General features: G+C 43.7%; 1 protein-coding gene across 1 annotated transcript in view; it reads right to left on the bottom strand.

Annotated features, from left to right (window-relative positions):
* dgkzb (diacylglycerol kinase, zeta b) overlaps positions 1 to 24,864 on the bottom strand; it is a 41,907-nt gene extending 17,043 nt beyond the window's left edge. The window contains 11 exon segments of the mRNA XM_067493731.1: positions 6 to 107; positions 204 to 275; positions 364 to 480; positions 1,416 to 1,487; positions 1,563 to 1,631; positions 1,708 to 1,764; positions 1,839 to 1,916; positions 2,592 to 2,687; positions 3,463 to 3,553; positions 4,664 to 5,726; positions 24,220 to 24,864. Of these exon segments, the coding sequence (XP_067349832.1) occupies positions 6 to 107; positions 204 to 275; positions 364 to 480; positions 1,416 to 1,487; positions 1,563 to 1,631; positions 1,708 to 1,764; positions 1,839 to 1,916; positions 2,592 to 2,687; positions 3,463 to 3,553; positions 4,664 to 5,679 (1,770 nt within the window). The 5' untranslated portion in view covers positions 5,680 to 5,726; positions 24,220 to 24,864.
* Between the last annotated feature and the right edge of the window lie 400 nt (positions 24,865 to 25,264).

Raw genomic sequence — 25,264 nt, 5'->3', positions numbered from 1 at the left:
CTCACCTGGTTTCCTCCACTCTTTGGGTTCACAAAGACCAGCAGAGGCTTCATGAGCTGAGACGGGATGGGCTTGACCAGGAAGGGCTTCCAGCGGCCATCTTGGACCTGAGACACAGGAGAGCAGACTACCCCGTTAACCTACTCATCACAGCACGTACTCCCAGCGAAGTTCCTCTTATTTCAGAGTGAGTTTACACAAACCTCTGTTCCTTTCTTGCTCGACTTGTTGCATTTCAGCGACGTCCTCTTCTTCTTTTTACTGGACTTCAGAGACTGCACCAAGGAAGACATTTGGTTTACAGGGTGAAAGCATAGGCTCAGACTGGGTTTTAAACTTAGATTCAGTTTTAGGTGCATGTACCTGCGGCCTGCGGACCCTGATGATCCAGGTAGGAGGGACAATAACGGCCGCGTGGGCTCCCAGAGAGCAGCACTCCTCTATCTGCTGCAGCATGAAGCACGTCACCTTGTTGTGATACTGAAACACAGAAAGACACACAGGAAGTCACCGGACGGCTTCACTCCATCCATCCAGAAGAAAGGTCTGCATCATGAGGTGGGTTCATGCCAAGAGACTCTCAAAGAATTTACTGTTTTGTAGCACTCTGGGTGATTGTAGACTGAAGGCTCTGACAGGTCGTCATGTCTGAGCCCAATAATGACTCCAGTAAGAACCTGCTTCTGTGTCACAGCTCTGTGCGGCTGACATGGTTCTTCGTTTTAAAACGTGTTAAGAAAAAGAAAATTAATGACCAAATTCCTTTGAAATGCTCTGGATCATCATAATTACCCCAGAGATCATTTGTTAAAATGTATTTTGGATTAAAGACCTCAGTGTTTTCACAGACTTTTGTTGGTGATTGGTAGAAAATGACTGAATTTTCCTTCTCTCTGCTCTTACTTTCTTATTTTCCTCCGTTTTTGTGCTGCTGATAATCTGCTGATAAAGTCCCTGCAGGATCTCAAGGCTTTTGTAAAAACTTGTGATGCATGTTGTGATGTTTTTATGATGTTCTCAATAGCAAAAAGACTGAACATCATGACTTCCTGGAGGAACTGATCAGTTAAATATTGTCATCTTTGTTTCAAAAGTGGGGGGCCTGGTGGCTCAGTGTTACAGCATTGGGTTGGGATACAGAGGGACGCAGGTTCGACCCCACCCCACCAGGTGTGGCCCTGCCCACCCACCAAGGACCAACCTAGTGCTGGTCCTGAGTTCGGATAAAATAGGAGGGTTTTGGCAGGAAGGTGTAAAACCCCATGCCAAATCAACGTGCGGACCACATTCCACTGTGGCGACTCCTTAAGGGACAATCTGAAAGCTGTTGATCTTTTTGATATTTGTTTCAGAAGTCTTGTAAGAGTTTGACAGCACTCTGATGACCTCTGACCCCGCCCCCACCATGGACTTACCGCCTGTTTGCACCACGAGCAGCTGATGGCCACGATCTCTTTGCTGTGAAAAGAAAACTTCTGCTGAAAGCCCTGTTGGTGAGAAAACAAGAGACTCTGTCAGTGCTCCGGCTCCAGATGCTTCAATGAGGACTAACGGAGACTCACCTTCCCACACTGTCGACACTTCCCCGTCTGTCGTCTTCTGTGGACCCAGTGATGTCGCACCACGTTGGACTGAAACACGAGCACATTTATTCAGAGTCTGACAGCACACAGAGAAAACTCACAGCTCCCCTTAGCTGACACTGACCTCTCTGACAGCTCGACATCCAGGTTCCCGAAACGACGGCTTGCACCTAAAATTAATCTGAGAACAGAGAACACTGTTAGGAGCAAAGTCAGAGATTAGAGCTGGTACTGCGGAGAGGGTCTGGACTTTACCTTCTCTAGCTGCTGCATGCACATGGTGTGGACTGATATCTTACAGCCGGCGCACTTCTTCCTCAACACCGACTTTTGCTGCAGAGAGTATCAACACATTTAGTGCTCAGTGATACACAACAGAAGCAGGGAAGGAGGGGGGGACACTCGGTTCTGGAAATGTATCAGAAAACATCAATTATGTGTCATAGAAATGTAAATAACCTTTAAATATTAGTGTTTGTTTTGAAGAAAGTGATAAAAGCTTCCTTCACCTCTGTTCCAGATGTTGGCTCTCGTATTACAACTGTAGTAACAATGCATTTATCACAGGAGCCTCAGCAGCAGCGTGAAACTGTCGTCATTATCAAATCAGTGTTAAAGCGGGACTTTGTTTTGGTGTCTTTGTAGTGAAAATTCACAGATTTGTTCCTAACTCACACATTTGTAACATTCTTCAAATTTCTCCTACTTTTCTCTGAATCTATTTGCACTTTAAACTATTGCTAAATGACTGTCGTGTTTGTAGTATAACCATCACCAGAGTACTTTTCTCATCATGTTTGGTCCCAGCACCTACTCCACATCAGTAGCAGAGTCTGAAGGAAAGCAGGAAGCTGGTCTCAGGTCTGTGTTCAGTGTTCTCCTCTAACCCCAGCCAGGGCGTTAATGTGAGGTTTATTTAAGGAATGAATTCAGTCCCCAAATCCTGCAGGAGATTGTGGAAGTTGGATCAGAACCAGACTGAAGGGAGAACATAGTGACTGAACTCACCAGGGACTTGGCGACACAGTACTGCTCTCCAACATAGCAGAAGTCTCCAGAACCAGTGGTCTCAAACCAGATGTGGTCCCCAAACTGGGCGTTGTCCTGCAACAGACAAAACACTTCAATGTTTATTTCCACACAGTCAAAGATGAAGCTGGAATATGAACTGGACATAGAGCCAATGTCTTAAGAAAATAACGGGTCATTTCACAGGTCCCCATTGTATGGACTTCAGTTGTAACTAAAGTAAATGTTGGGACATTGTCCTATGGAGTTCACAGGACGGGACAACACATATTCAAGAATCAAAAAGCCTCAGATTCAACTCTTTTCTCTTCCTCCTGCCCTTTACACCCTCAGAAGGTAATGTCCTGACATGACCTCTGAATATGCAGCCTAACTCACTGTGCAGGACCTGGTCAAATCTCTTCTGGACCACTGCACGGTCCTGCTGACAGAGCTCCGAGCAGCACAATCAAATCCTCAAGATCCAAAGCAAAAGTCTTCAGCTTAGCAGTCTCATGATGGTGGAACATGCTAAAACGCTCCATGTTTAGCAGCCTCACTCCCAACATTTAAAATATTCAACATTTTGCCACAAAAACATCGGTTCTCCTCCATCTGTCTCTCACATCTTTTCCCCAGCTGAGTCCCTCACAGAGGGGGACACACTGGGGGAGGATCATTTCTGACAAGAATCAGCTTTTAGGTAAATCTGAGTTTCAAAATGTCGCAAAGAGAAATGAGAAGCAGTTTGCAGTGAGTTTCCACACCCAGACATTGGCTGCTCTGTAAACTTCTTTTAGCAGAAACAAAGTCTCTTTCTTAAAACTAATCAGCTGATGAAATTAGCAACGTAATGACGAGAGAGACTCACGCTCCAGTCGACGGTGCTGCTCGGCTCCCTCGGCGGGTCGGTCTGTGCTGAGGTCGACACGTTGGCCAGGCCCGGCTTCGCTATGGCTTTTCTGAAACCATAACAGAGAACAGACTTTGAAGAAAACTGCTTTTTGCATCAAATGTGATGCATTTCAGAAACAAGTTGATTTGGAGGATTTTTTTTGTTTGTTTCCACACAGCTGCAGGTTGGGTCTCAGTCTCACTGCACTGACAAATCTATACATGTTATTATTTCATGTACTTTAAAAGTTATTGGAGGAGGTTTCTCAAGCACAAAAAAAAGATTATTCTGGCTATAAAGATTTATATTCTAATTTATAATCACTAGATTAGAATATAATAATGTAAAATCAATGCTACTAGCTGTAGCAGTAGTTGTTGTTGTATTTATTTGTGTTAATATATAATAATAAATATATTATTATTATTATTATTATTATTATTGAGCATCATACTAATAAGTAAACTGTGTACATGATTGTGTGCATTATCTGGAGTATTATACGAGCATGTATACACATTACATGTTTAGACATGTACCAGTCATGTACTCTCCCACCTGCTGTCTGACTAAACACTGATTTACAGCAGCCAATCAGATGCAGGTTTTCTCTCATCACTGTACGAATATTATTTGACCTCCATCACAGTATAAAACACGGATGGTGATGTTGACTTCTGTGTACATGAAATACCAATTTGCTGACATATGAAAGGCAAACATTTAAATCAATTATAAAGTTGAACTTGATGTTTTCCTCCTCCCTCTGTGTTCTTGCTCTGCAGACACACACAGTGAAGGGTCCACTCAGACACCACACACATTCATGAAGCTTAGCAACACAGCTGCTCACGTCAGGTCATTGTTGGTGTGAGCTGCTAATGAGCTCTGGCTCCATGGAGCACGTAAGTGTCTGCAGCAGAACTCCGACTGAACACCATTTCAATCATTTTATGACTTATTCATGTTGAGTACTTGTCATACTTCATGCAGATTGTCTCAGGTTTACCACCTCAGCCCACCTCTCCTCCACCTGCACCTGTGTGTCAAACCTCTAATTTGCCTCATTTGTAAATCTGGTCACATGGTGCAATGAAACCAACATGGCTGTTTGTGACGTAACTGAGGATTTTCCTCAGGAACATTAAGTCGAGCTCAGCTAACTACAGCTACATACAGCAGGAAGGCACTCCAGCTCTCCAAACGGGAGTCGTAACCGTGGACCCCCAGTGGACTGAGGATTCCGGGGCCCCTGTAGAATGCTGGGTGGTTGAGGTAGTAGATTGAACTCCTGCGGCTGGGCAGCAGGGGCCCTCTCCCTGGCCAGGTGCTCCCAGCTTTGGAGATGGTGGAAATCCTCCTCCTCTTTCTCTGGCTGGACGCGCGGTAACAGATGTAGGCAGCGGGATCTCCAGCAAACACCTGAGATGAGTTCCTCCGGAGGCAGCGAGGGGCCCGGATCAGGGGCCGTGACGTTGATGGGAGCTGGGGAGTCTTTCTCATCACCTCCAGGGCAGTGGAGGAAGAGACGGATGAGGAGGAGGAGGAAGAAGATGGGAGGTGCTGATCAGGGGGCTGGGAGGTGTCATCCATGCCCTTGTCCAGCTGCTCTGCCTCTGACAGCTGGCTGGCTTCTGACTGGCTGTCGTTACTAGTGGAGTAATCGCTGCTATCATCATCCCTGTCTGAATGGAGGCTGCTGGAGTGTGACAACACCCCCCTGTTGTTGGCCCCTCCCCTCACTTCCACCTGCTGCTCTCCGGCCAGCGGCCCCCCGTCCTCCTCATCCTCCTCGGCCATCTGGATCAGACTGGCCAGCAGCATGGACGGCCCCAGCAGGTGGGTATCAATGGTCCGCATCTTTCCCACCTTCCTTCGACTCACGGCGAACCTGGGGTTGAGACTGGGGGTAGTGGTGCTCGAGCGCCTGCGAGCAGGTCGCACCCACCTGGTGCGTCTGGGCACTTTCAACAAACGCCCCCCTCCTGCACAAGGCAGCCCCCCCTGTAGCTGAACGCTGGAGCGGCGTCGCTGGGCCAGGGTGAAGGAAGGCAACCCGGCATTGGACCTGCGACGAGCCTTACTGGTGGGGATGGCCACACTGGGCCTGCGCTGGCGGCAGGATGCAGCCTCGGCATCCACCTGCAGAGCAGCTTCCTTCCTCTTAAAGTGTCGGCGGAAAAAAGTGTCCATACTGGACGGTGGGGATGGGGGTGGGGTGGGGCTTCTGAAATGGTCCTCTGTTGGGGGCAAAGAGCAGTTAGCCTAAAACCAGACTCGGATGCTGAGCAGGATGTTGTCACAAAAAGCTGCTACATGGATAGAACAACACAAATACTGGACCAGCATCACACTGCAAGTCAACACACAACATAAATATGAAACAAGATGTCAGCTCAGTTTCACAGTTTCTACAATTTAACAGAGGACTGTAATCACTGATAATCTGTCCGAGACACTTATTTAGTGGGACCTAAAGGATGGAATAACCATTAAAATCATTTAATATTCTTTCAACTCTTTAGAGGACACTGAAATCACTAGGAAAACAACTGTCAACGCTCATTAATTATTGTTAATGTGTAATCTGTGCAGCTTTAACCCGCACTTTACTCAGTTCAATCCTAATTGTAAACTGTGTGAGATTCTCAGGATTAGATCTGTGACAACTAAAATTCACCTGCTGCCTTGGGATACAGGATGAAGTCGTATCATCTCGTGTTGTATATCATGTTTTTTACATTGGTGAAGACCAAATACAATGTTAGCAGGTAACAGGAGCCTTCAGAAAGTCCTGTCCATTTCAAGCAGTCAAATAAAGGATAGCAAGCCTACAGTGGACGTCTTTAGGAGAGTTTTCTCAAATATTGGAAGGAGCGTTTCTTTCATCCAAATATGCTAATCTTTGCGCTTCACTGACTCATACTGAATCGTGTCGTGTCATTTTGTATCGTGTATTTTTTTGTCCCATTTGGGGATCAACACCAATTTTAACTAAACTGGATCCTCCTGCTGCCTCTGTGCAGTGAAGACCACGTCAGTACACGTCAGTGTACTTCATACTGACGTTTACACGTCAGTATGAAGTGTGTTCAACAAGTGTTTCAATAAATAAAATTAGGGACAGTTTGTCTCTGCAGGACCTTCACAGTGAGCCACAGCTTTACTACAAGCTTCAGGTCTGTTGGATCTAAATGCTCAACATATTTAAACATCTTCCCCTCTGTAATGCAGAGCTCACGTGAGACCTGTCTTTACAACGTGAGACCTGTCTTTACAACAGGAATGGGCTGTCAGGGGTTCAGTGTCCTGCCCAGAGACACTTAGACATATAGCCGGGACCGGGGATCTAACCACTGACCCTGTGGACCGTGGACGATTGCTTTAGCAATCTGTCTGATGTGTTCATTAATCCAGGAGGCCAAAACCTGCTCCAAATCCCATCAGTCTATAGATTCATTCACAAAGTCAAACCTCTGAGGGTCAAAGATCCAAAAGTTTTGGAATCTTTTATTCAATGTTTGGTTTTCAGAAGCAGAGGAAAGAAGACACAGGACAGGCAATAATAGACCCTTCCCTCAGGGTGGGTCTCTGTTGTAAGAGACAAAAAAACTGCTCAGCCCGTCCAAAACACACGTTTCACACACTAGTGAAGTTTAGTGTTGAAATGTTGAAATCTTTACGACCCACAGACCCTTTGTCACATTTGTCTTTTCATCACAACGTAAAACGAATCATACTAAAATTATAATAAACCAAAATGAAACAGAAACGACTCACAGCTAAAAGGTCTCTGGTTCAAATCCCCAACCTTTCTGTGCGGAGTCTCCCCGTGCATGTGTGGGGTTCCTCCGGTTTCCTTCCGCAGTCCAAAAACATGCACATTGTGTTAATTCGTCTCTAAATTGTCTGTAGGTGTGAATGAGTGTGAGTGATTGTCTGTCTATGTGTGTCTCTCTGTGTTGACCCTGAGACCTGTTCAGGGTTGACCCCACCTCTCACCCAATAACAGCTGGGATAGACTCCAGCCCTATGAGGTTTTACAGATAATGAATGGGAACAGAAATGAGGCCGATACGTAAAAACTCAACTGAAGCTGATGAAAGTTCAACAAACCCCAAATGGAAACAGATTAAACTCTGCAGCCCCAAATGACTTCATAACTTAGACCTGCATCGAAATGGCAAAACATGAGATCACAGTGCAGCTAAAACTGAAGCTTCTATTAAAACCTGACGGAACCTCGATCCTGACGATGCAGAACACGTTGATGTAACGTTTCACGTTCGGTTCTGACTTTGTGAAGACCGGCTCGTGTTTCTGAGGTATCAGATCATGGCCCCGTGAACATGAATAATAAAACAGCGGGAGGAAGTGTGGGGGTTTTCTCCACGGGGGGACCAGCACAACAACAGGAAGCTACTGTATTAAGGTCACGGCTGCCTGCTGGCTGCTCGGCCTCCAGACAAGAACATCACAACAGAATGTCTGTGTCCATAGCTGCACAGAACGGTGATTCCCGAACCATCATTTAACACATGCTCATCTTCAAGTGTCTCGTGTTGCCCCAGCAACCGTTCAAGACCCAAAGAGATTCAATTTACTGTGAAACAGAGAAGTTACACTAAAGTCCTCTCAGAAACCTGAGATTCTTGCTTTCACTCTGCCGAGAGTGAAGAGACACTTTCTGTGTCCTGAATCTGTCCTGTTCAGGGAAACTGAGGCAGCTTAGCCCAGATTGGCTTGTATGACAACATGATTTTTTTATTGTAAAAATCGATCTGCCTAGTTATGGATGAAAACAGTGTTTAATTGTACAGTGTTTTCTAAATAAGATTTTTTTATAGAAAGGCCTTAAATGTGTTAGAACATTTAGGTATAATTTCATTTTCCTCAAAAGGTAAATAATAATTTCATTTCATTTAATTCCACAAAATCAAAGGAGAGTTCACTGGTCATTTGAGTCCAATTTGTTGGAAGAAATACGTTGTGTGTGTAAAGTGTTTTTATTGGTTTCATTAATCTTCGGGTGTGTTTCCCGCCTCAGATGTCACGTTTACAACGTTGAGAGGTTAGTGACATGATCAGGTGATGTTGTAACCATGTAATGAATGTTTACTTTTACCTGAGTAAACTTTGTAATGAGGGACTTTACCGTCGATGAAGTCCATTTCCTCTACTCCACCGTGTGAGTGCTGCTCCCAGCTGTGAGGCTGACACACGTCTCGCCTCTTTACCCTGAAGCTCGCTGCGATTAGCCTGATCCCTGCTGTCATTTCAGAATCACTGGGTAGAGTAGCAACGGCTAAGCTGCAGAATGTGACGTGAGCAGCACTTCAGAGAATGAGACGAGGTAACTGATTATCAGCAGAGAGATTACACACACACACACACACACACACACACACACACATCTCTCTATTTATAGCAGCGCCTCCTCACTTTTACTTTGCAGCCTCACCTCTAGTTACCTGTTTGTTCAGGATAACAGAGACGTCCCACAGCTCACTGCACCATTCACAACCTGAGACTGAGCAGTTTATTAGGAACATCTGTCTGAAACCGGGACTTGCAGTGAATCCTCCTGCTCGAAGGCAAAAAACTTTAGTCTGTGTTCAAACAGTTTCAGAGTGGAGTTGATTCAACTGCTGCTGTTGGAACCGTACTGAGTTACACAGACAAGTGTTCCTAATATTTAAGTACGGATGTCCCAATACCGCTTTGTTCCAGACTTGTGAGTACACGTATTCACTGCTTCTAGAATAAGTTTCTGGACAGTAAATTCAATGCAGTTAAGCAAATCCCACCAGAACAGAAACTCTCACAATTTTTTCTGCCAAACCAAATATGGCAGCGATCAGTGTTTAACAAATGGAGCTGAAAAGAACAAAAAGAAAAGAAAAAAAAGATTCAGGATGAGATCCTGGATGGAGAAGCATGGACAACATGGACTGTAGAGTCTCCACAGGACTCTGAAGGTAAAATAACTTCAGGTAACGTTGTAGTTACTGTATATAGTATAGTGTATATCGTTGTTGACGCTGTCAGTCACAAATGAGGAACATAAGTTAGTGACTTTTAGTAGCTAGTTCTTAAGACTTTTGCACAGCAGAGTTTGTGTTCACCTTTATTTTGTCAACACCAATCACCTTAAAACTGCTCTAAACCACAGACACTTTCCCACCCCTGCCCCCTATGGAGGCTCAATCTGGTGCGGTATTGGAGAAGTTTTAAAGTATGAGTACAAGTACACAAAGGCAGGCTACTGGTATTGGGATCGTGACATCCAGATATTTAACCTCATTGATATAAATATGGTGGTACATGTAACAGTACAGTGACAATGCAGTACTACTGCGGTAATACTACATAGGAAGGAATGATATGCAAAGACTCTACCCAACAATAATTCTGCACCAGGATTGTTCAGGAAGAAAAGGTCTGGTTCTGATCTGATTTATGTTGTTGAACCTTTGTATTACCTTTAAATGTGTCACATGTTGTCACTTGTTCTCTAGTCCCTCAGTATTTATTCTTCATTTTTGTAGCTTTTATGTAAACTTCAGAAGTTCTGCATTGGTCTGAAGCCAAACAACAGTATCACACAGTAAACACAACCCACCGCTGTTCACTAATTATGAAGCTTTTGTTGGTTTGACCAACAGACGCAGCTGCTGTAATAAAGAGCAGGTGATAAACGGCTGCAGCGTGTGGACACACACAGATAACTAATGAGCATCTGCAGCAACATGGATCAGACAACCGGGGTAAACGGTAATGAAGACACTAAACTGTGATTGGTTCTCTTCTAGTGCAATAATACCCTGAAGATAATATCATGATTAACTGCAGCAGTGGGAGAAAATGCTTTTCTGGGTCTGTGCAGCACTTACTGCTCCAGAACTCCAGGCCCACTTTGCCAAATGGCTCCAACTTAGCTACAGTTCACCACAGATCACTACGTAAACAGCCTGGTCAGGATGAGGGGGAGTTAAGGGTCCACAGGGCTGCAGGATAAATACACTAAGGGTAACTGAAATCCACGAGGGGAATGTTCAGGCTTCACTGGGAACCTGTGGGATTCAGCTCAATGCTGATCCGGTGATCATGTGTTTGTTGGTTTTGTCTAAGATGACTGTGTCTACTGAGTCCAATGATGAGCAAGCGAAAACAAATAAATACTCGACCACGATCATCTAAAGTACGGGAGGATCTGAAGCAGAGACCAAACAACATGGTGCTTTGGTATTTTCCTGTTGAATTGCTAAATGTAGATTGAATCACTTTCCTTTACCTTGAATGGGGCCAGTCTGTAAAACACAGATCAGCAGTTAAGACTCGACTAGTTTGTGTTTGTTCAAAGAGAAGATAATTTAATAAAATATTTAAATATATATGATTGATGAATTTAAATGCTTATTTTTTAGTAAATTAATTGTTAGATTATTTGAAAAAAAAAAAAAGAAAAGAAAAGAAAAGGTGCAGCCCTACTTTTGTCCCTACTGGCATCCAGGGAAGGACATGGAGACAGGCTCAGTGTCCACCATCATTATTCTGTGACTACAGGGACTGACGTCGCATGGATTTCACTTAGTACAGCTGGGTCCATAAATGTTTGGAGAGTGACACATTATTATTCAGGCTTCTTTCTGATTTTGTCTAAATGTGAATTTTCTGTCAGTCTGACGACATTTTAACTTTCAGCTTTACAGAAAAGCAACAGGTGTGAGATCAATGTTTTAACTTTTTAAACATGTGTGGTCTGTTTCTGATGATTTTATTAAAGAAAAAAAATCCTCTCAACTCAATCTGTGTTTGTAGAATAACATAAGGCAAAAAAGTACTGATCAGTTGATAGATTTTGTGTTATTGATTATTGCTAATTACAATATGTTCTAAACATTGAGGAGACAAAATTGACGTGTGGCGACGAGTGAAGAGACTCTTTTTTTTCTAATTTAAATTCAACATTTGATGATTTACTGAAGAAAAATCATTGGATCACATTTCAACATCAGAGAATGTTAATTTCACCAAAAGTAAATCCATGTTTGTGAAAAAATATGAAAGTCAAGTTTAGTGAAAACTAACAGGTGGTGTTGCCTGTGTTATCAGGCTGCTGTGATGCACCATGTTCTCGTTTTCATTTCTCATACTTCTTTCAAAGCCTCTTGAGCTGCTGCATGTGAACATGCAAAACTCACATTAAATGAGGAATTGAAATTCTTCAAATCTGCACATTTTTCTGTTACTCATTTAGATCTAAATGTGAAAAGATTCTTGAAGTTCTGCCATTTGAGGTTAAACAGATCTGAGCGATTGTGGAAAACTGAGGCAGAGCTTCTGCAGGTGGAGCGTTTGCACTAAGTCTGACATGTTCCGCAGTCCTATTAAAACACAGAAACCTGTAACTGTAACATCTGTCACTGATTTAGCAGGAATTCCACACAGAAACCATCTGTCTAACAGGGTCCAGCAGACACAAACTTCACAACAGCTGCAGCAGCACAAGCAGAAACAATCACAGCAGCGAACAGAAAACAGAGACAAAGAAGCAGCAGCTCAGCTTAGGTGGATACAACCTGAAAGCAGAGGTCAGTCCTGGACGGAGGAAGAGGAGCAACGCACTGAGGATATCAGGGTGAGAGAGACACACACACAGAGAGAGAGAGAGAGACAGAGAGAGAGACAGAGAGACAGAAACAGAGAGAGAGACAGAGACAGAGAGAGAGACAGAGAGAGAGACAGAGAGAGAGAGAGAGAGAGACAGAGAGAGAGAGAGAGAGACAGAAACAGAGAGAGAGACAGAGAGAGAGACAGAGAGAGAGAGAGAGGCTAAGCTGCCGTTTTTAAATAGCTCGTCTGCAGCTTCCTGTCACCACCTCCCTGCTCCACCTCACAGCTGGCAGCTGACCCAGGACCAGCTTCTCGCTCCTGCCTGAGCTCATTCAGTAGCCCTTTGTGAGGAGCTCACTTCAGCGCTGAGCACCTACAGATGAATGGAGCCGCCGGCCCACTCCAGCATCCCAGAATACTCCTCATTAACACTTCAAGGCTCCACGCTGCTGCATTATTGATCCGATTAAATAAAATAACAGGAACTGAGGCTGCATGATAATTTGTCTCCTGTAGTCCTCAGAGCTGAAACTGCACCTTTGTTGGTCCATGACAATCAGTCCAGAACCAGCTCCCAATAATGTGACTCATTAGCGTCAGAGAAGAATCCAGATGTACTGGTCACAGTCGCACTCTGACCACTCAGCACAAACGTACAGAAAAATCTAATTTGACAAAGCCAAAGATGATTTTCATTCAATTACTAATTAATTCTTATTATTCTCTTTAATAACTTTATTTATTAGCTTGGTAAAATGCACGAAAACATGCACACCGAAACATTTATTCAGACTAATTATATAAGTTTTATAGATCTATAACAATTAGATTTTTAATAAATCAGAATCTGTGTTTATGTGTCAGTTCAATCCGGGGTCTTAATACATAAATTGAGGAGATTGTTGTTTGGTTTTAGTTCTTTAATTCATAAGGTGTAATTATATATTTCTATGTGTGTCCCACTGTTCTAGTTGTGATGCAGCTGTTAGAGATACTAAGATCAGATACGGCCTTGTTGTGTGTGTACAATTACTCAACAGAACTGGTTCAATGGAAAACTGGTCCATGTCTAACCGTGACAGGGTTCTGCTTTGTTTAATGACTTGTTCTGTTTTTGTTTTCTTGGGTTTCTAGACTCTTTGAATGTAGCTTTTAATCCTCCTCCTCCTTCTGCTTCACCATCTCATACATTTTCAAGAACAAGGCACAGAACAACTCAGACAACACAATGTCATAGTCTGAAATGCAGGAGGTCAGTAGTTGTCCTCAGTATCCTGACTGTCCCTTTAACTGACCTGGGACCAGCTCCTCTGCTGGTTGGAACTTTCTGATGAGAAGACAGATAATCTGAGAGAGGCTTAAAAGATCAGCAGCTCCCGTCCTGGTTGGAGCTCAGCTGTGATCACCGAGCTTCACCTCCATTTCTGAGGAGTAACTGAGTACATTTACTCTAGTACTGTGAAATTCTCAAGTGCTTGTAATTTCTGCTACTTCATTACATTTCAGAGAGAAATTCTGTACTAATACTGTACCCACAGTTGTGCGAAGACATTCAAAGCTGTATAAAATATAAATACAATTAATAAACTCAATCCAAAGGGCCCATGTTGTCTTGATGATTTAATTACTTGTTTTAAACTTTAAATTTATTTCTCAGACGTTGTACAAAAACAATTCGAACAATTCTGTTAAACAAAGATTCTATATCTCATCTGGCCTGGCAACGCCTCGAAATCCCACCAGAGTAGCGTGAAATCGTTGCTGGAGACAGGGAATGTGCTCCCACTGTGGATGGATCGATAATGTAACATGGACAAATTATTGAACTTTAACTGACTTTACCACAGCAACAGTTGTTGTCTGTCCAGTCTCTGTTTACATGGCTGAAGCCTTGGAAAGCTGCAGGCTTGGACTCTGTCTCCCCCCAACGGCCCCTAAAAAGACGAGGATCCTGGGACTTAATGATTACAGATTTTTTGCCTTGACCCTTTGCCTTGAAGTCTTTTGAGCGCCTTGTCTCGTCCCACCTACATTACATTACAGACCCCCCTTCTAGACCCCTGCAGTTCACCTACAGAGCCAACAGATCTGTAGATGACACAAATATTGCCCTCCACTTCATCCTCTGGCATCTGGACTCCCCAGAATCCTATGCCAGGAGACAGTTCGTGGCCTTCAATACAATTGTTCCAGTTCTTCTCAAAGACAAGCTCTCGCAGCTGAACATGCCTGGCAGACAGACGGCGGTTCGTGAGGCTGGGGGAGCATGTCTCTTTCTCAATGACCATCGACACTGGATCCCCCAAGGCTGCGTTCTTTCTCCTGTTATTCTCCCTGTATACCAACAGCTGCACATCTGGGCACCAGTCTGTCAAACTCCTGAAGTTGCAGATGACACCAGCCTAATCAGCCTTGGACCTACAGGAGTGAGTTCAGTGTCATTGTGCAGCATGAACAACCTAGAGCACAATGCTCTCAAAATAGTAGAGATGATAGTGGATTTCAGGAAAGAACCAGCAGAATATCAGCTTCCTCACCAAGAAGACTTAGCAGAGGCTTTAGTTCTTGTAGCAGCTGAAGAAGTTTCACCTCCCTGTGAAGGTGTTGGTGAACTTCTACACTGCCATCACCAAATCCATTTTCACATCCTCCATCACAGTCTGCTTCGCTGCAGCCACAGCCAGGGACAAGGCAAAGCTGCAGCTTCATCCACTCAGCTTAGAAGGTGATTGGCTGCAGCCTCCCATCTCTCCAGGAGCTGTACGTCTCCAGGAACCGAAGAAGGGCAGCCAGTTTTACTACCTCCCATTGCCCACACACTTTATTTTAGCTTCTTATTTTTGTTCTTCCCTGTGCCTGGCAATAAACAGTTTCCTGTTGAGACAGACGCCAACGTTTTTGAAACTGCTGCTGGTTTAAAGGCCAAATTGGAGAAATTAAAAAAAACTGACCTTTATTATTTGGTATGCGTCTATTTAGAATCAAACATGAATTTATAATGATTGGCAAATCATTTCATTCTTTTTATTCACATTTTACACAGCGTCCCAACTTTACTGGCTACAGGGTTGTGTAGTACACAGGATTTCAAACCAATGATGAGCAGTGATGATTAACTTAAATGATGAACCAGACAAATGAAGGCTCTGATCTCTTACATACTTCATTACCCTGGATCAACTCCTGTGAGATGCCAGCGTCCAGCAGCAGGAGCAGCTGGAGGGAAACTGATCCAGATCGAATCAGGTATCAGTTTTCTAATCCAGCTGTTTCAGTTCAGGAACCCAGCAGTTAGTCCAGGATGGTTTCATACCACTGATACTACTGATACAGTATGAGTATGAGTACTACTGTAGCTGTGGCGACTCTTGTCGTGATCTGTAGATGGGACAGTGCTGCCACCTGCTGCTTTATCTGTGTGTCTTTCCCCTCTGTTCTGTCCTCCTCACTGCTCCTCCTTTATCTCCTCCATTACCTCCTTCTTTCTGCTCCATATCTTTTTTTATGATCCAGCTGCTTCACTTTTTCTCCTCCTCACTTCTCCTCCAGCTTTTTGACTTCTTCACCAAACTCTCTCCTCTCCATCATCCTCCTCATCCTCCTTCTGTCTTCCTGAACTTGCTGTCTAAGGAGTAAGACAGCAAGTTCAGGAAGACAGAAGGAGGATTTTGCTCCTCCTGCTTATTATCTTCCTCTTTGTCCTCCTGCTCTCTCTCTTTCCTCCTCACCCTCATGATATTCTGCTTCTTTCTCATGGCTTCCATTGCTTCTCCTAATCATCTTGTGCCTCCTCCTCCTCACTCTCCTATTTTGTGTACTCCCCATCATCTTTCCACCTATCAATACCTGCCATTTTCATCCTGGACCTCCTGTTTTCTTGCCTCTCTTCCTCCTCTTGCTCTCTCTCCCAGGAGGAGGACTCCCGCTGTTCCTCTTTTACTTCCAGGTATTCTTCTTCTTTATCTAAACTCCCATTGCTTCTCCTCTTATTCTTCCTCCAACTTTTCCCATCCTTACTCCTCTATTTTTCTATTCTTTCTTCCTAACACTCTTACACTTCTTATTCCTCCTCCTTCTTTTCTCCTCCCCTCTCTCCTGGCTCCTGCTTCACTTTCTTCCTACTCATCCAACCTCAGAGTCGTAGTCCCCCCTCCTGGACCAGACTATTTATAGAAACAGGACAAGTGACAAAGATAGCCAAGGAAATGGGTCTGTCTAATCCCTGGATATTGCATATCTCTCTCTCTATCTCTCTCTCTCTCACACACACACACAGTCAAGTGATTTCCTGGAAACTGAACCTAAACTGAACTTGAACCTAACCACTCTCTCTTCTCCCTGTTGAACTAAGTTGAAGAAATTGAAGTTCTGGCTTCATTACATGACAAAAAGAGAATTAAGTCCATGTTCCTGCATTTTTACAGTGAAACAACAGTGATTGTGTGTTGGTCACCCAGGTGACCCCAAACCTAATCCTAACCTGAGTCTAAACCTTAAAACTAAATGTCCTCACAATGACTGGTTTAAACTACATTTGTCCACATCGTGTCACTTTATCTTAAACACTTTTAAAGTATAAATACAGACAAAATGTGAAGATAAGGACATGGTGTTAGAACACAAACATTTGTACATGAAAAACCTTAAATGAATGCAACAGCCACATTTTAACTCATGTTAACTTTGCTTCATAGAGACCTTAAGTCCTCCTCCCAAATACTAAAGAGACAACTGCGCCCACTGGTCTTAATACAACAACTAAACATTAACACTTCAACCTGTTATACACACTCAGAACCAAACCACAATCTGTTTATGACAATAAATGTGTGAGGACGGATGAGACAACAAGAAAAGTCTAAAACAGTCTGTGAAAAGTCTAAAACAGAGCCGACGACCAATAACTACCTGACCCGAGCTCAATAACAGTTACACTAAATCATCTAAAATCTTGGATTAAGTTACAGTGGGAATCTAACATTTAAAATTCTACAAACCAATTCTGTCCATTTTTCCAAGGAAATCACACAATCAACCAAAAACGCCCTCGATCCTGGTTTGAGTGGTAAATGTAATTCTCTAAAGGTCTATGAACGTAGAGGGGATTCAGGGGAGGCCCTGCTGAACCAGGAAAAGCTTTAAAACATCATCATCATCATCATGTTCGGCAGAACCTGACACTGCCCTCACACTTTGCAACAAGCCAAACTTGTGTCAGTGTGTCCACACACAGAACCTCACTGTAACACAACATATAAACCGATCAGGCGTAACATTATGACCACCTGTACAATCCAATACCTGTGACAGTGCAGCAGGTCTGTGCCATGAATATGAAAATGCACTCAGTACAACTCCACTAGCCACTTTCACCTCGGTCTATTTAACAACACACCTCTGCTGTTTTCTAGAACGTCAGGTGTATCCTGTGTCTGAGAGAAAGAGAACCTGACTCTGACAGGAGGAGATCTGGGTCTGGCCCCCGCCTGGACCTGTGATGTCACAGCAGGAGCTTTCCATTACCTGTCAAAGGTGAGTGAACTGCTGTGACATCCCAGGTGGGGGATTGGCCTCAGTCAGACTGGAGGAATACAGTGTCATGCTGCAGTGAAACAGAAGAAGAAACATTTGCCTCACTCTCTCTCACACACACACACACACGGATCAAACTTCTAGTATCACTATCACACTGAAGGATGGTGAGTTACTTCAGTTTGACCAGAGGCTCCTTATTTAATGAACTGTACTGAAGAAAGAACATCACCCAACGATTTTCTTCACTTCCTCTTTACCCAAATATGAGGAGAGGGAGGAGAAAAAGAAAGGAGACATCAGCTGAAATGTGCTCTAATTTTTGTTGTCATTCTCACACAGAACACAAAGAAATAAAACACACTTGGAAATCCAAGAGCTGCAGAACTCCATTCATCTCTTCAGTATCACAGTAACAGCTGTCTGTACACACAGGGCTGCAAACAAATACAGACAAAAAAAAACACACACAGACAGTGTAACACTTTGTCCACAATTTGCATCAGCAGTCAGACTCGTTCATCAACTACATTTATTCCTGATCACAGGTGCCCGGTGATGGTTGAATGGTTGAGACAAGTGCGACAAAGAGCAATATGAGGGCTGGTGTCAATTAATACGCCATCATGGAGCTTTGTCAACGTGTTTAAATACCTTAATGTCTCCCCAGAACGGTTCTTATATTCCTGCAACATTCACAGTTTCTAAGAAACATATTTAAAGGCTCACAGCAACCCAACGTCCAAACCCCTGATGTGAACCCATCATGCAATAATGTTGTTATTTTCAATCCTTGACACGAGCTCTTACACAGCATCACTTCTATTTAACTGAAATGATGAATTTAGCCCCCATTGACCTCTGATAATGGTCTGTTAGCAGAGTAAACAGTGAATCTGACACACAACACAACTGAGCTGCAGCTATAAACACTAGTGAGCAGAAACAAGAACATGTTCAAACACTGCACCACTTAATTTCAAGCTCAACACGTGTGTGTGAATCATTTGGAGTGAAACCTCCTCCCCTGAAGAAGGAAAACACTACACATCTGTGCCTCCATTTCCTCAGAAGTCTCAAACATTAGAAAAACTATTGAAATTCACTTTTTCTGAATGAGGTTTTGTTTGTCAGGTGTAGCCGCTGACAAACTCTGTTCACACACAGGAAGTGGAGAGATAAAAACGACAGTTGTGCAGTGTGAGGATTATCTCCTGCAGCTGCTTTAACAGACACATGACTGAGCATGTAGTTCACCACACTGCTTCTCAAGCCTGATCCTCTGGATCCCCTCCCCTGCTTGTTTCCATCTATCCCTGCAATGTCCATTGGTCAGAACTTGGGTCAGGTGGATCAGATACCAGCTTGGATGGCAGGGAATTGGGATCTTTCAGCTGCTGATGACTGAAGACACCTCATCCAGGTAATCAGCTGTGGGGAGGTCAGTGCTCCTTGAACACAAGGACTGAGAACCGCTGCAGAAATAACAGGTTTGGTCTGATTTTAATGCGGCTGAATGCAGCAATGCTGTACATCTGGATTTAGCAGATACAGATTCAGTTTGATAAATTCCATGGACCAAAATGTCCACAGATGAAATTGTGATGTGTAGTCAAAGTGTGAATGTGGAGAAGTGGAGGTTGGACTGAAGAGAAGGGGAATGAAAGTCAGTAGGAGCAAGATAGAGGACATGAAATGATGCAGTAACAAGGGACCGAGGTAGTGAAGGTGGTTAGTTTTAATGGTAATGATCAACTGTTCAAAGTAACGAGGAATGTGGCAGAGAAGTGAAGAAGAGAGAGCAGGCAGGGTGTAGGGAGAAGAAAGAAGAACACCTGCAGGAATGAAAGGAAAGATTCACGACGGCAGAGAGACCAGCCATGTTGGATGGCCTGGAGCTGGCGGCACTGACAGAAAGACAGGAGGTGGAGCTGGAGGTGGCAGAGGTGATGATTTTCATTGGTAGGCCCAAAGATGGACAAGGTGAGGAATGAGTATGTTAGAGGCAGGTGGAGAGGAGGGACACAGGGTATATAGGGAAAAGCACATTTAAGATTGAGGAGAAGTAAGACAGAGGAGGAGGTTCATGGACGCTGTGGAAGAGGACATTTGAGAGGTTGGTGTCACAGAGAAGAAGGATGCAGAAGAAGAGTTAAAATGTGGCTGTTGCATGACCCGCTGTGGTGATCAATAAGAGGAAGAAGAAGGAAAAGAATTCTTCTTTTTCTTCAAAAAAACAACAAAAAAAAAACTGTGTCATCCCACCACAGTGGATGACAAGGTTTTACTGTGGCAGAGCAGGCTGATCAGTCCACAAGACATAAGAGACAGAGGCTGTCGGCTCTAATCAGGTTAGGGAGGGAAGGCAGCAGATTGTGGCTCTGACAGATGAATAATTAGTCATCGGCTCAATCAGTCAGATCATGTAACAACTGAGGCCCAGCAACCAGTCAGTCTGTGGCAGTTTCCTCTGTGGAAGCACACTGGACACACGATACGCAGCCTGACATATTTTTCTAGTCACCATTGAGTGGATGTTCTGCTCATTTTGGTTCGGTGTCCTTCCGTGGACATTGTTTAATGTATTTTTACAGTAGTTTGTTTGTTATTGTGTAGAAACACAGACAGATTGTTTTGTGGCGGCAGACAAATGTTCCAGGACACCCGGTCTGTACGATCAGGTTTTACTGGATTTCCTACACAACAGAACTTGTGTCTGCCCTCAGACCATCCGCGGCTTTTTGACATCATTTCCTTTCTGATAAGACTAACAACATTAGAGCAGTCGCTCTGTCCTTCAAAGCCCTCGGCTGTCTCCTCAGAGCAGGAGGAGCCGAGTCCTCTTCCTCCTCAGATTGAATCGCCTCCTCTGTGTGACACAGTCCCCCCGGGGCCTAAAAAAGACCGCGTTTAATTAATTTCTCCATCAGTCGAGTAATAGCAGCTAAAGTTAGACGACCACAGGAGATCGGTGCGAGATTAAACGAGCCACTGGACTCAACCTGAATTCTCATTAGTAACCTTTTCCCTGAGTCTGAGACGAGTACTGCTGAAACTGTGAAACTGCAGATTACTGCAACGCCATTTATACTGCAGTACATGCGGTGGAACATGTACTAAAATACTTTGACACGGCAAAAAACTGAACAACAGTGTAAAAAGGCTCTTGTAAAAGTAAAAGTGCTGCATTCAATGAGAAGTTTTTTCAGCTCATCGTATACAAGTATTATTGGCTTCACGAAGTTCAAGCAACAGCAGTAAAAGTACATGAGTACCATGGGCTTTATGTAGTTAAAGTATCAGCTCAACTCTTTTAAAGATCTGCTGAGTAAAAGTATTATTTCTTATATTTGGACAGAATACACTGCATCATTTTTACGAGGCGATACATGTCTATGTAAAATCTGAAGTATCTCCAGCTGTAAGCAAGTCTTTCTGTCTGAAGTGCAGTGGGACAGACGTCGTTGAGCTGACAGCATGACGGTGTTTGCCCTCTGTGAGCGTGTGTCTGTGACTCACACTTATTCACAGTCACACTGATCCAAACCGACAAACATCTACCAACACACACGGGTGTGTCACTGAAGTGTGAACACACACGCGCACATGCACACTCACACGGGCGCGCACACACACAGACACACACACACACACACACAGAGTTAACTCAAATACAATAACAACAACAATGTCGTTTGTGCTTGAGTCAAACCAGCTTCCTCACAAACTGCTGCTTCAACCACTTCATCAGAACCTGTGTGGACCGACTGTTTAAAAGATTGGATCTGGAAGGTCCAGGTCCTGGTGAATCAGTGTCCTGACCAAAATCTACACCACAAAGACTAAAGAATACTACAAGAAGTCAGGGGATGGACACAGGAACATGTCCTCATCATTAAATATCTCTTGGAATCCACTTAAATCCATCATTCTGGTCTGACTACAGCAGGTCATCCTCAAAACCTGAGGTACTAGAAGGAGACGAGTGAGGAAGACCACCACCAATCCTCTGAACCTCTGAAGGAACTGAGATGGGAAAGAGACTGAACAGAAAACAACTGTTACATGAAGTTTGAAGTTTGATGCGAGGCTCAATGGAAAGGGACCAAAACTGAGCTTTTTGTCCGGTGAAGATCTGAGACTTCATCCAGTGGAGTTCGTCAGCTGAGAGACAGCACAAACCAAGCAGAAGAAAACACAGACCCACACAGAGAAAGACCACAACCAGCGTCTTCAAACGACATGAGCTGCTCTTTAGTCCATGTCAATCAGTAATGGGACAGTAAAGCAGCTCATCACAGGCTGCATCAGGACACGACCTGTGACCAGTAACAATTTTCTTAGTCATTTCATTTCTTGTTATGTGTTGACAGAGGAGCAGCTCTCACTAATCTGCAGCTAGTTTGGCTTTTGGTGAATAGTTTGAGCCAAAACATCTTTTATTATAGTAACTGAATATTTTAGGGTTTGTTGATCTGACAGAACAAATCAATGATCAATGATCATTTACATTAAAACTGAATATTTCTGGTGGTCGAGCATCAGGAACATAACTCAGCAAATATAATCAATTTAACTTCTGCTGGTTTTGCAGTGTGGAGCTCATCCAGGTGTTTCCAGCAGGAGCTGAGATTCATCATCCATGTTTATGCTTTTTTATAAACTCATCTACAGCTAATTTTCTTCTTTAGTTTCTACACATTCTGAAGACTTCCATCTTGGACGTCATGCATTGTGACAACAACTGATTTGACTCAGTGAGAAACGAGAGTGAAACCAAAGAGTCCAAAGGGAAAAAGAAAATGTTTTGATATTGATTTTTTTTCCCCTTCTGACATTAACTTTTTGTTTGTCTCTGTCATTAATCAGCATCTGTGTCCTTACACACTTGCTGGTCCAGACTGAGACTTAAACCTAAGTATCTGCTTGGATGAGCAGCAAAGTGTTTCCAGCTAAGATGAAAGACGTCCAGCTAAGGTTATTTACGCTTTTCATCAGGACTGAAGAAAATTTTGCTGTAGATCAACAACTGTGTAAAGTCCACAGACGAAAAACTATCATTAATACACTATAATTAATGCTCAACAGAATTTCCTACAGGCTCATGTCATCAGTCCAAAACTCCACATACTGTTTATACTGTAAAACAGAGTTTGTCCTCTAAAGTAACACACAGTGAGAATAAGAAACATGAGACCGACTTTCCTCTTTGATCAGGTTTTGCTATCGTTTCTGAGCTTCAGTCTACATCCACCCTGGTTTCAGTTTTCAGCTGACTGCATGGACTAAACACCAAATCAGTGACTGTCATGTGGTGCCGATGTGTGATCTCAAACTCCTGCTGAGAACATCTGGATGGGCCACACACTGGTTTAACTGCACCAACTGTGATTTTGTTTTCAGGTTAACTGGTGGATTGTTAATCTGTAAACATCACAAAATAGTGACGATGTTCCCTCACGATATGTCAGCAACGTCCCACCTGACTGCAGAACTCTGCAGCCTCACTACAAATATTCAAAAAACTGTTGAAGAAAAAATAGTTACGCAACTTCCTGTGCACTTAAACTAGGAGAAAAAACTATTTTCTTCTTCTTGTCCGTCTCAACCTGCACTTGTGTCTCATTTATTCTCCCAAAAACACTTTGCTTTTGTGTCTCTATTTTCGCTGCTTTGTTCCTCACTTAAAAATAAAAGCATCTGTCACATGACTAAGTGTTTACATACTGCTCCATCCAACATTCCAACTGTCCAACTGTCCCAAACCCAAAGACATTTAATCAAGAACAAATTAAACCAAGAAAAACACCTGATAAACTGCAAACACTGCAGCATAAAGGGTGTTTACTTATGTGAAATCTGCCAAATACTGATGTTGTCAGATGTCTGACAAGCACTAAAAAAACAAAAACCCAAAAGCCAAAGACCCACGGACAAGCTCTGTAGTACTAATACTGCAACTAATGATTATTTTGGTTATGAGCTTATGTCCCTTTTATTCCGCAGAGTAAATGGTGAATTTTTTGATCTGTGAAAAGTGTGACAAATGCCCATCACACAATCCCGTCCAAAGATGCCCCTGTTTTACAGGGTGAACTAATAAAATCTAAAGGCAGTGTGGCTGCAAATGTTCCCTCACAAACCGGAAAAAGTAACACAAAAAGAAGCTACTTCAAAAGAAACTATTTAAAGACCCAGTTATCACTGTTTCAGTCAGTTCCATTTGCCACTTCTGACATGTGACCATTTGTCACATGTGAGAATAAAGTGTAATTTTAGGTTTTGGACGTTTTACACTGAGCACATGTGTTTGAAGCTGTGAGACAAAGGACAAAAAGACTGTTTTTCGTTTCATTTAACTGATGCTGCTCTTCAACACAGACACTACGTCCTGTTTCCACATATGACGCTCAGACAAAACTTCTTAGATCTTTTACTTTTGGCTGGAAACTGTGTAACACATGACTTCCTGTGCCAGAGAAGAGCAGGCGCCCATTCTGACTGAAGGATGTGAACACAGCTGATGTGACCTCCTCCTCTGTGGAGGAGAGTGTGAGTGTGTGGGCAGCTGAAGAACACACTGACCTCCTGCAGAACATCCTCAGGCCGGTGAAGGTCCTGCTGCTTTGCTGGCAGTGGGGGCCCGGGGCGGCCGAGGGCAGCTCAGTGTTGGAGGAGGTGGAGGTGGAGGTGGAGATGGAGGTGAAGGGTTCCTCTCCTGAATCCTGTTGTTCCTCAGGCTGCTGCTGCTGATCCATGGCTCCTGCTCCTCCTGCTTCTCCTGCTCCTCTCACAGCTTCTCTGGGGTCTGCTCACAGCTTACACAGCTGGAGCAACAGTCAGACATTCTGACAGCTGCTGCTTCAACTTCCACTTAACAACTTCAGCTCTCAAACACAGGAAGTGCAGCCGTGGTTCTCGTTAGCTGCACTTTACACCAGGAAGCAGCAGCATTCACAACACAAGAGTAGGAAGGAGCAGAGGGGGGCTGTTTGTCTCTGAGCTACCTACCTTCCTCCTCCTGAGGAAGCCTCTGTCCTCCTCATGCTCCCTGAGCACAGCAGCAGAAACTCCAGCAAGTTCAAAATCCTGATCACAGGAGCCCAGAGTTTCTCCTGCTCCTCTCTGCTGCCTGTTGCTTCTTCACTTCTCTGTCACTGGCTTTCTGTCCTCCGAGTCTTCTCACTGTCTGCTTTTATTTCTGCTCTGTGGCTCTCCCTCTCTTTTTTCCTGTGTCCCGCCCATCCCCGGCTCCGCTCGCTCTCATTGGCCGAGAGTGAAAGGTGACAACTTTGCCACCTGCTGGTGCTTCTGCGACTGTGCAGCTGCTGAGGAGCCGAAGCAAAGAGGCGGAAATGAACTAATTTTCTCCTGTTCACAGCTGCAGACGAGGACAGTTTTACGAGAAGGAAGCCGGGCTGTGAAAATACAAATGATTTAGTTCCTTTCACTGCCACGTTAGTGTCACTAATTCATTGTTGGTGCTATAAGTGACAAAAGCAAATGTTAAAAACACAAAATGCACTAAGTCTTGAGACTGGAGACAGACTCTGTGCAAGTTATTTAAAGTAAAACATGTCCAGGCATTTCTTCACCTGCACAGAAATAAACGAGGAAACATAATCTTAAT

This window comes from Channa argus, chromosome 23 (genome assembly GCF_033026475.1).
Source record: "Channa argus isolate prfri chromosome 23, Channa argus male v1.0, whole genome shotgun sequence".
Taxonomy (NCBI): domain Eukaryota; kingdom Metazoa; phylum Chordata; class Actinopteri; order Anabantiformes; family Channidae; genus Channa; species Channa argus.
Note: the sequence above shows the minus strand (reverse complement) of the source record. Positions and strands in the feature narration are given on the sequence as shown.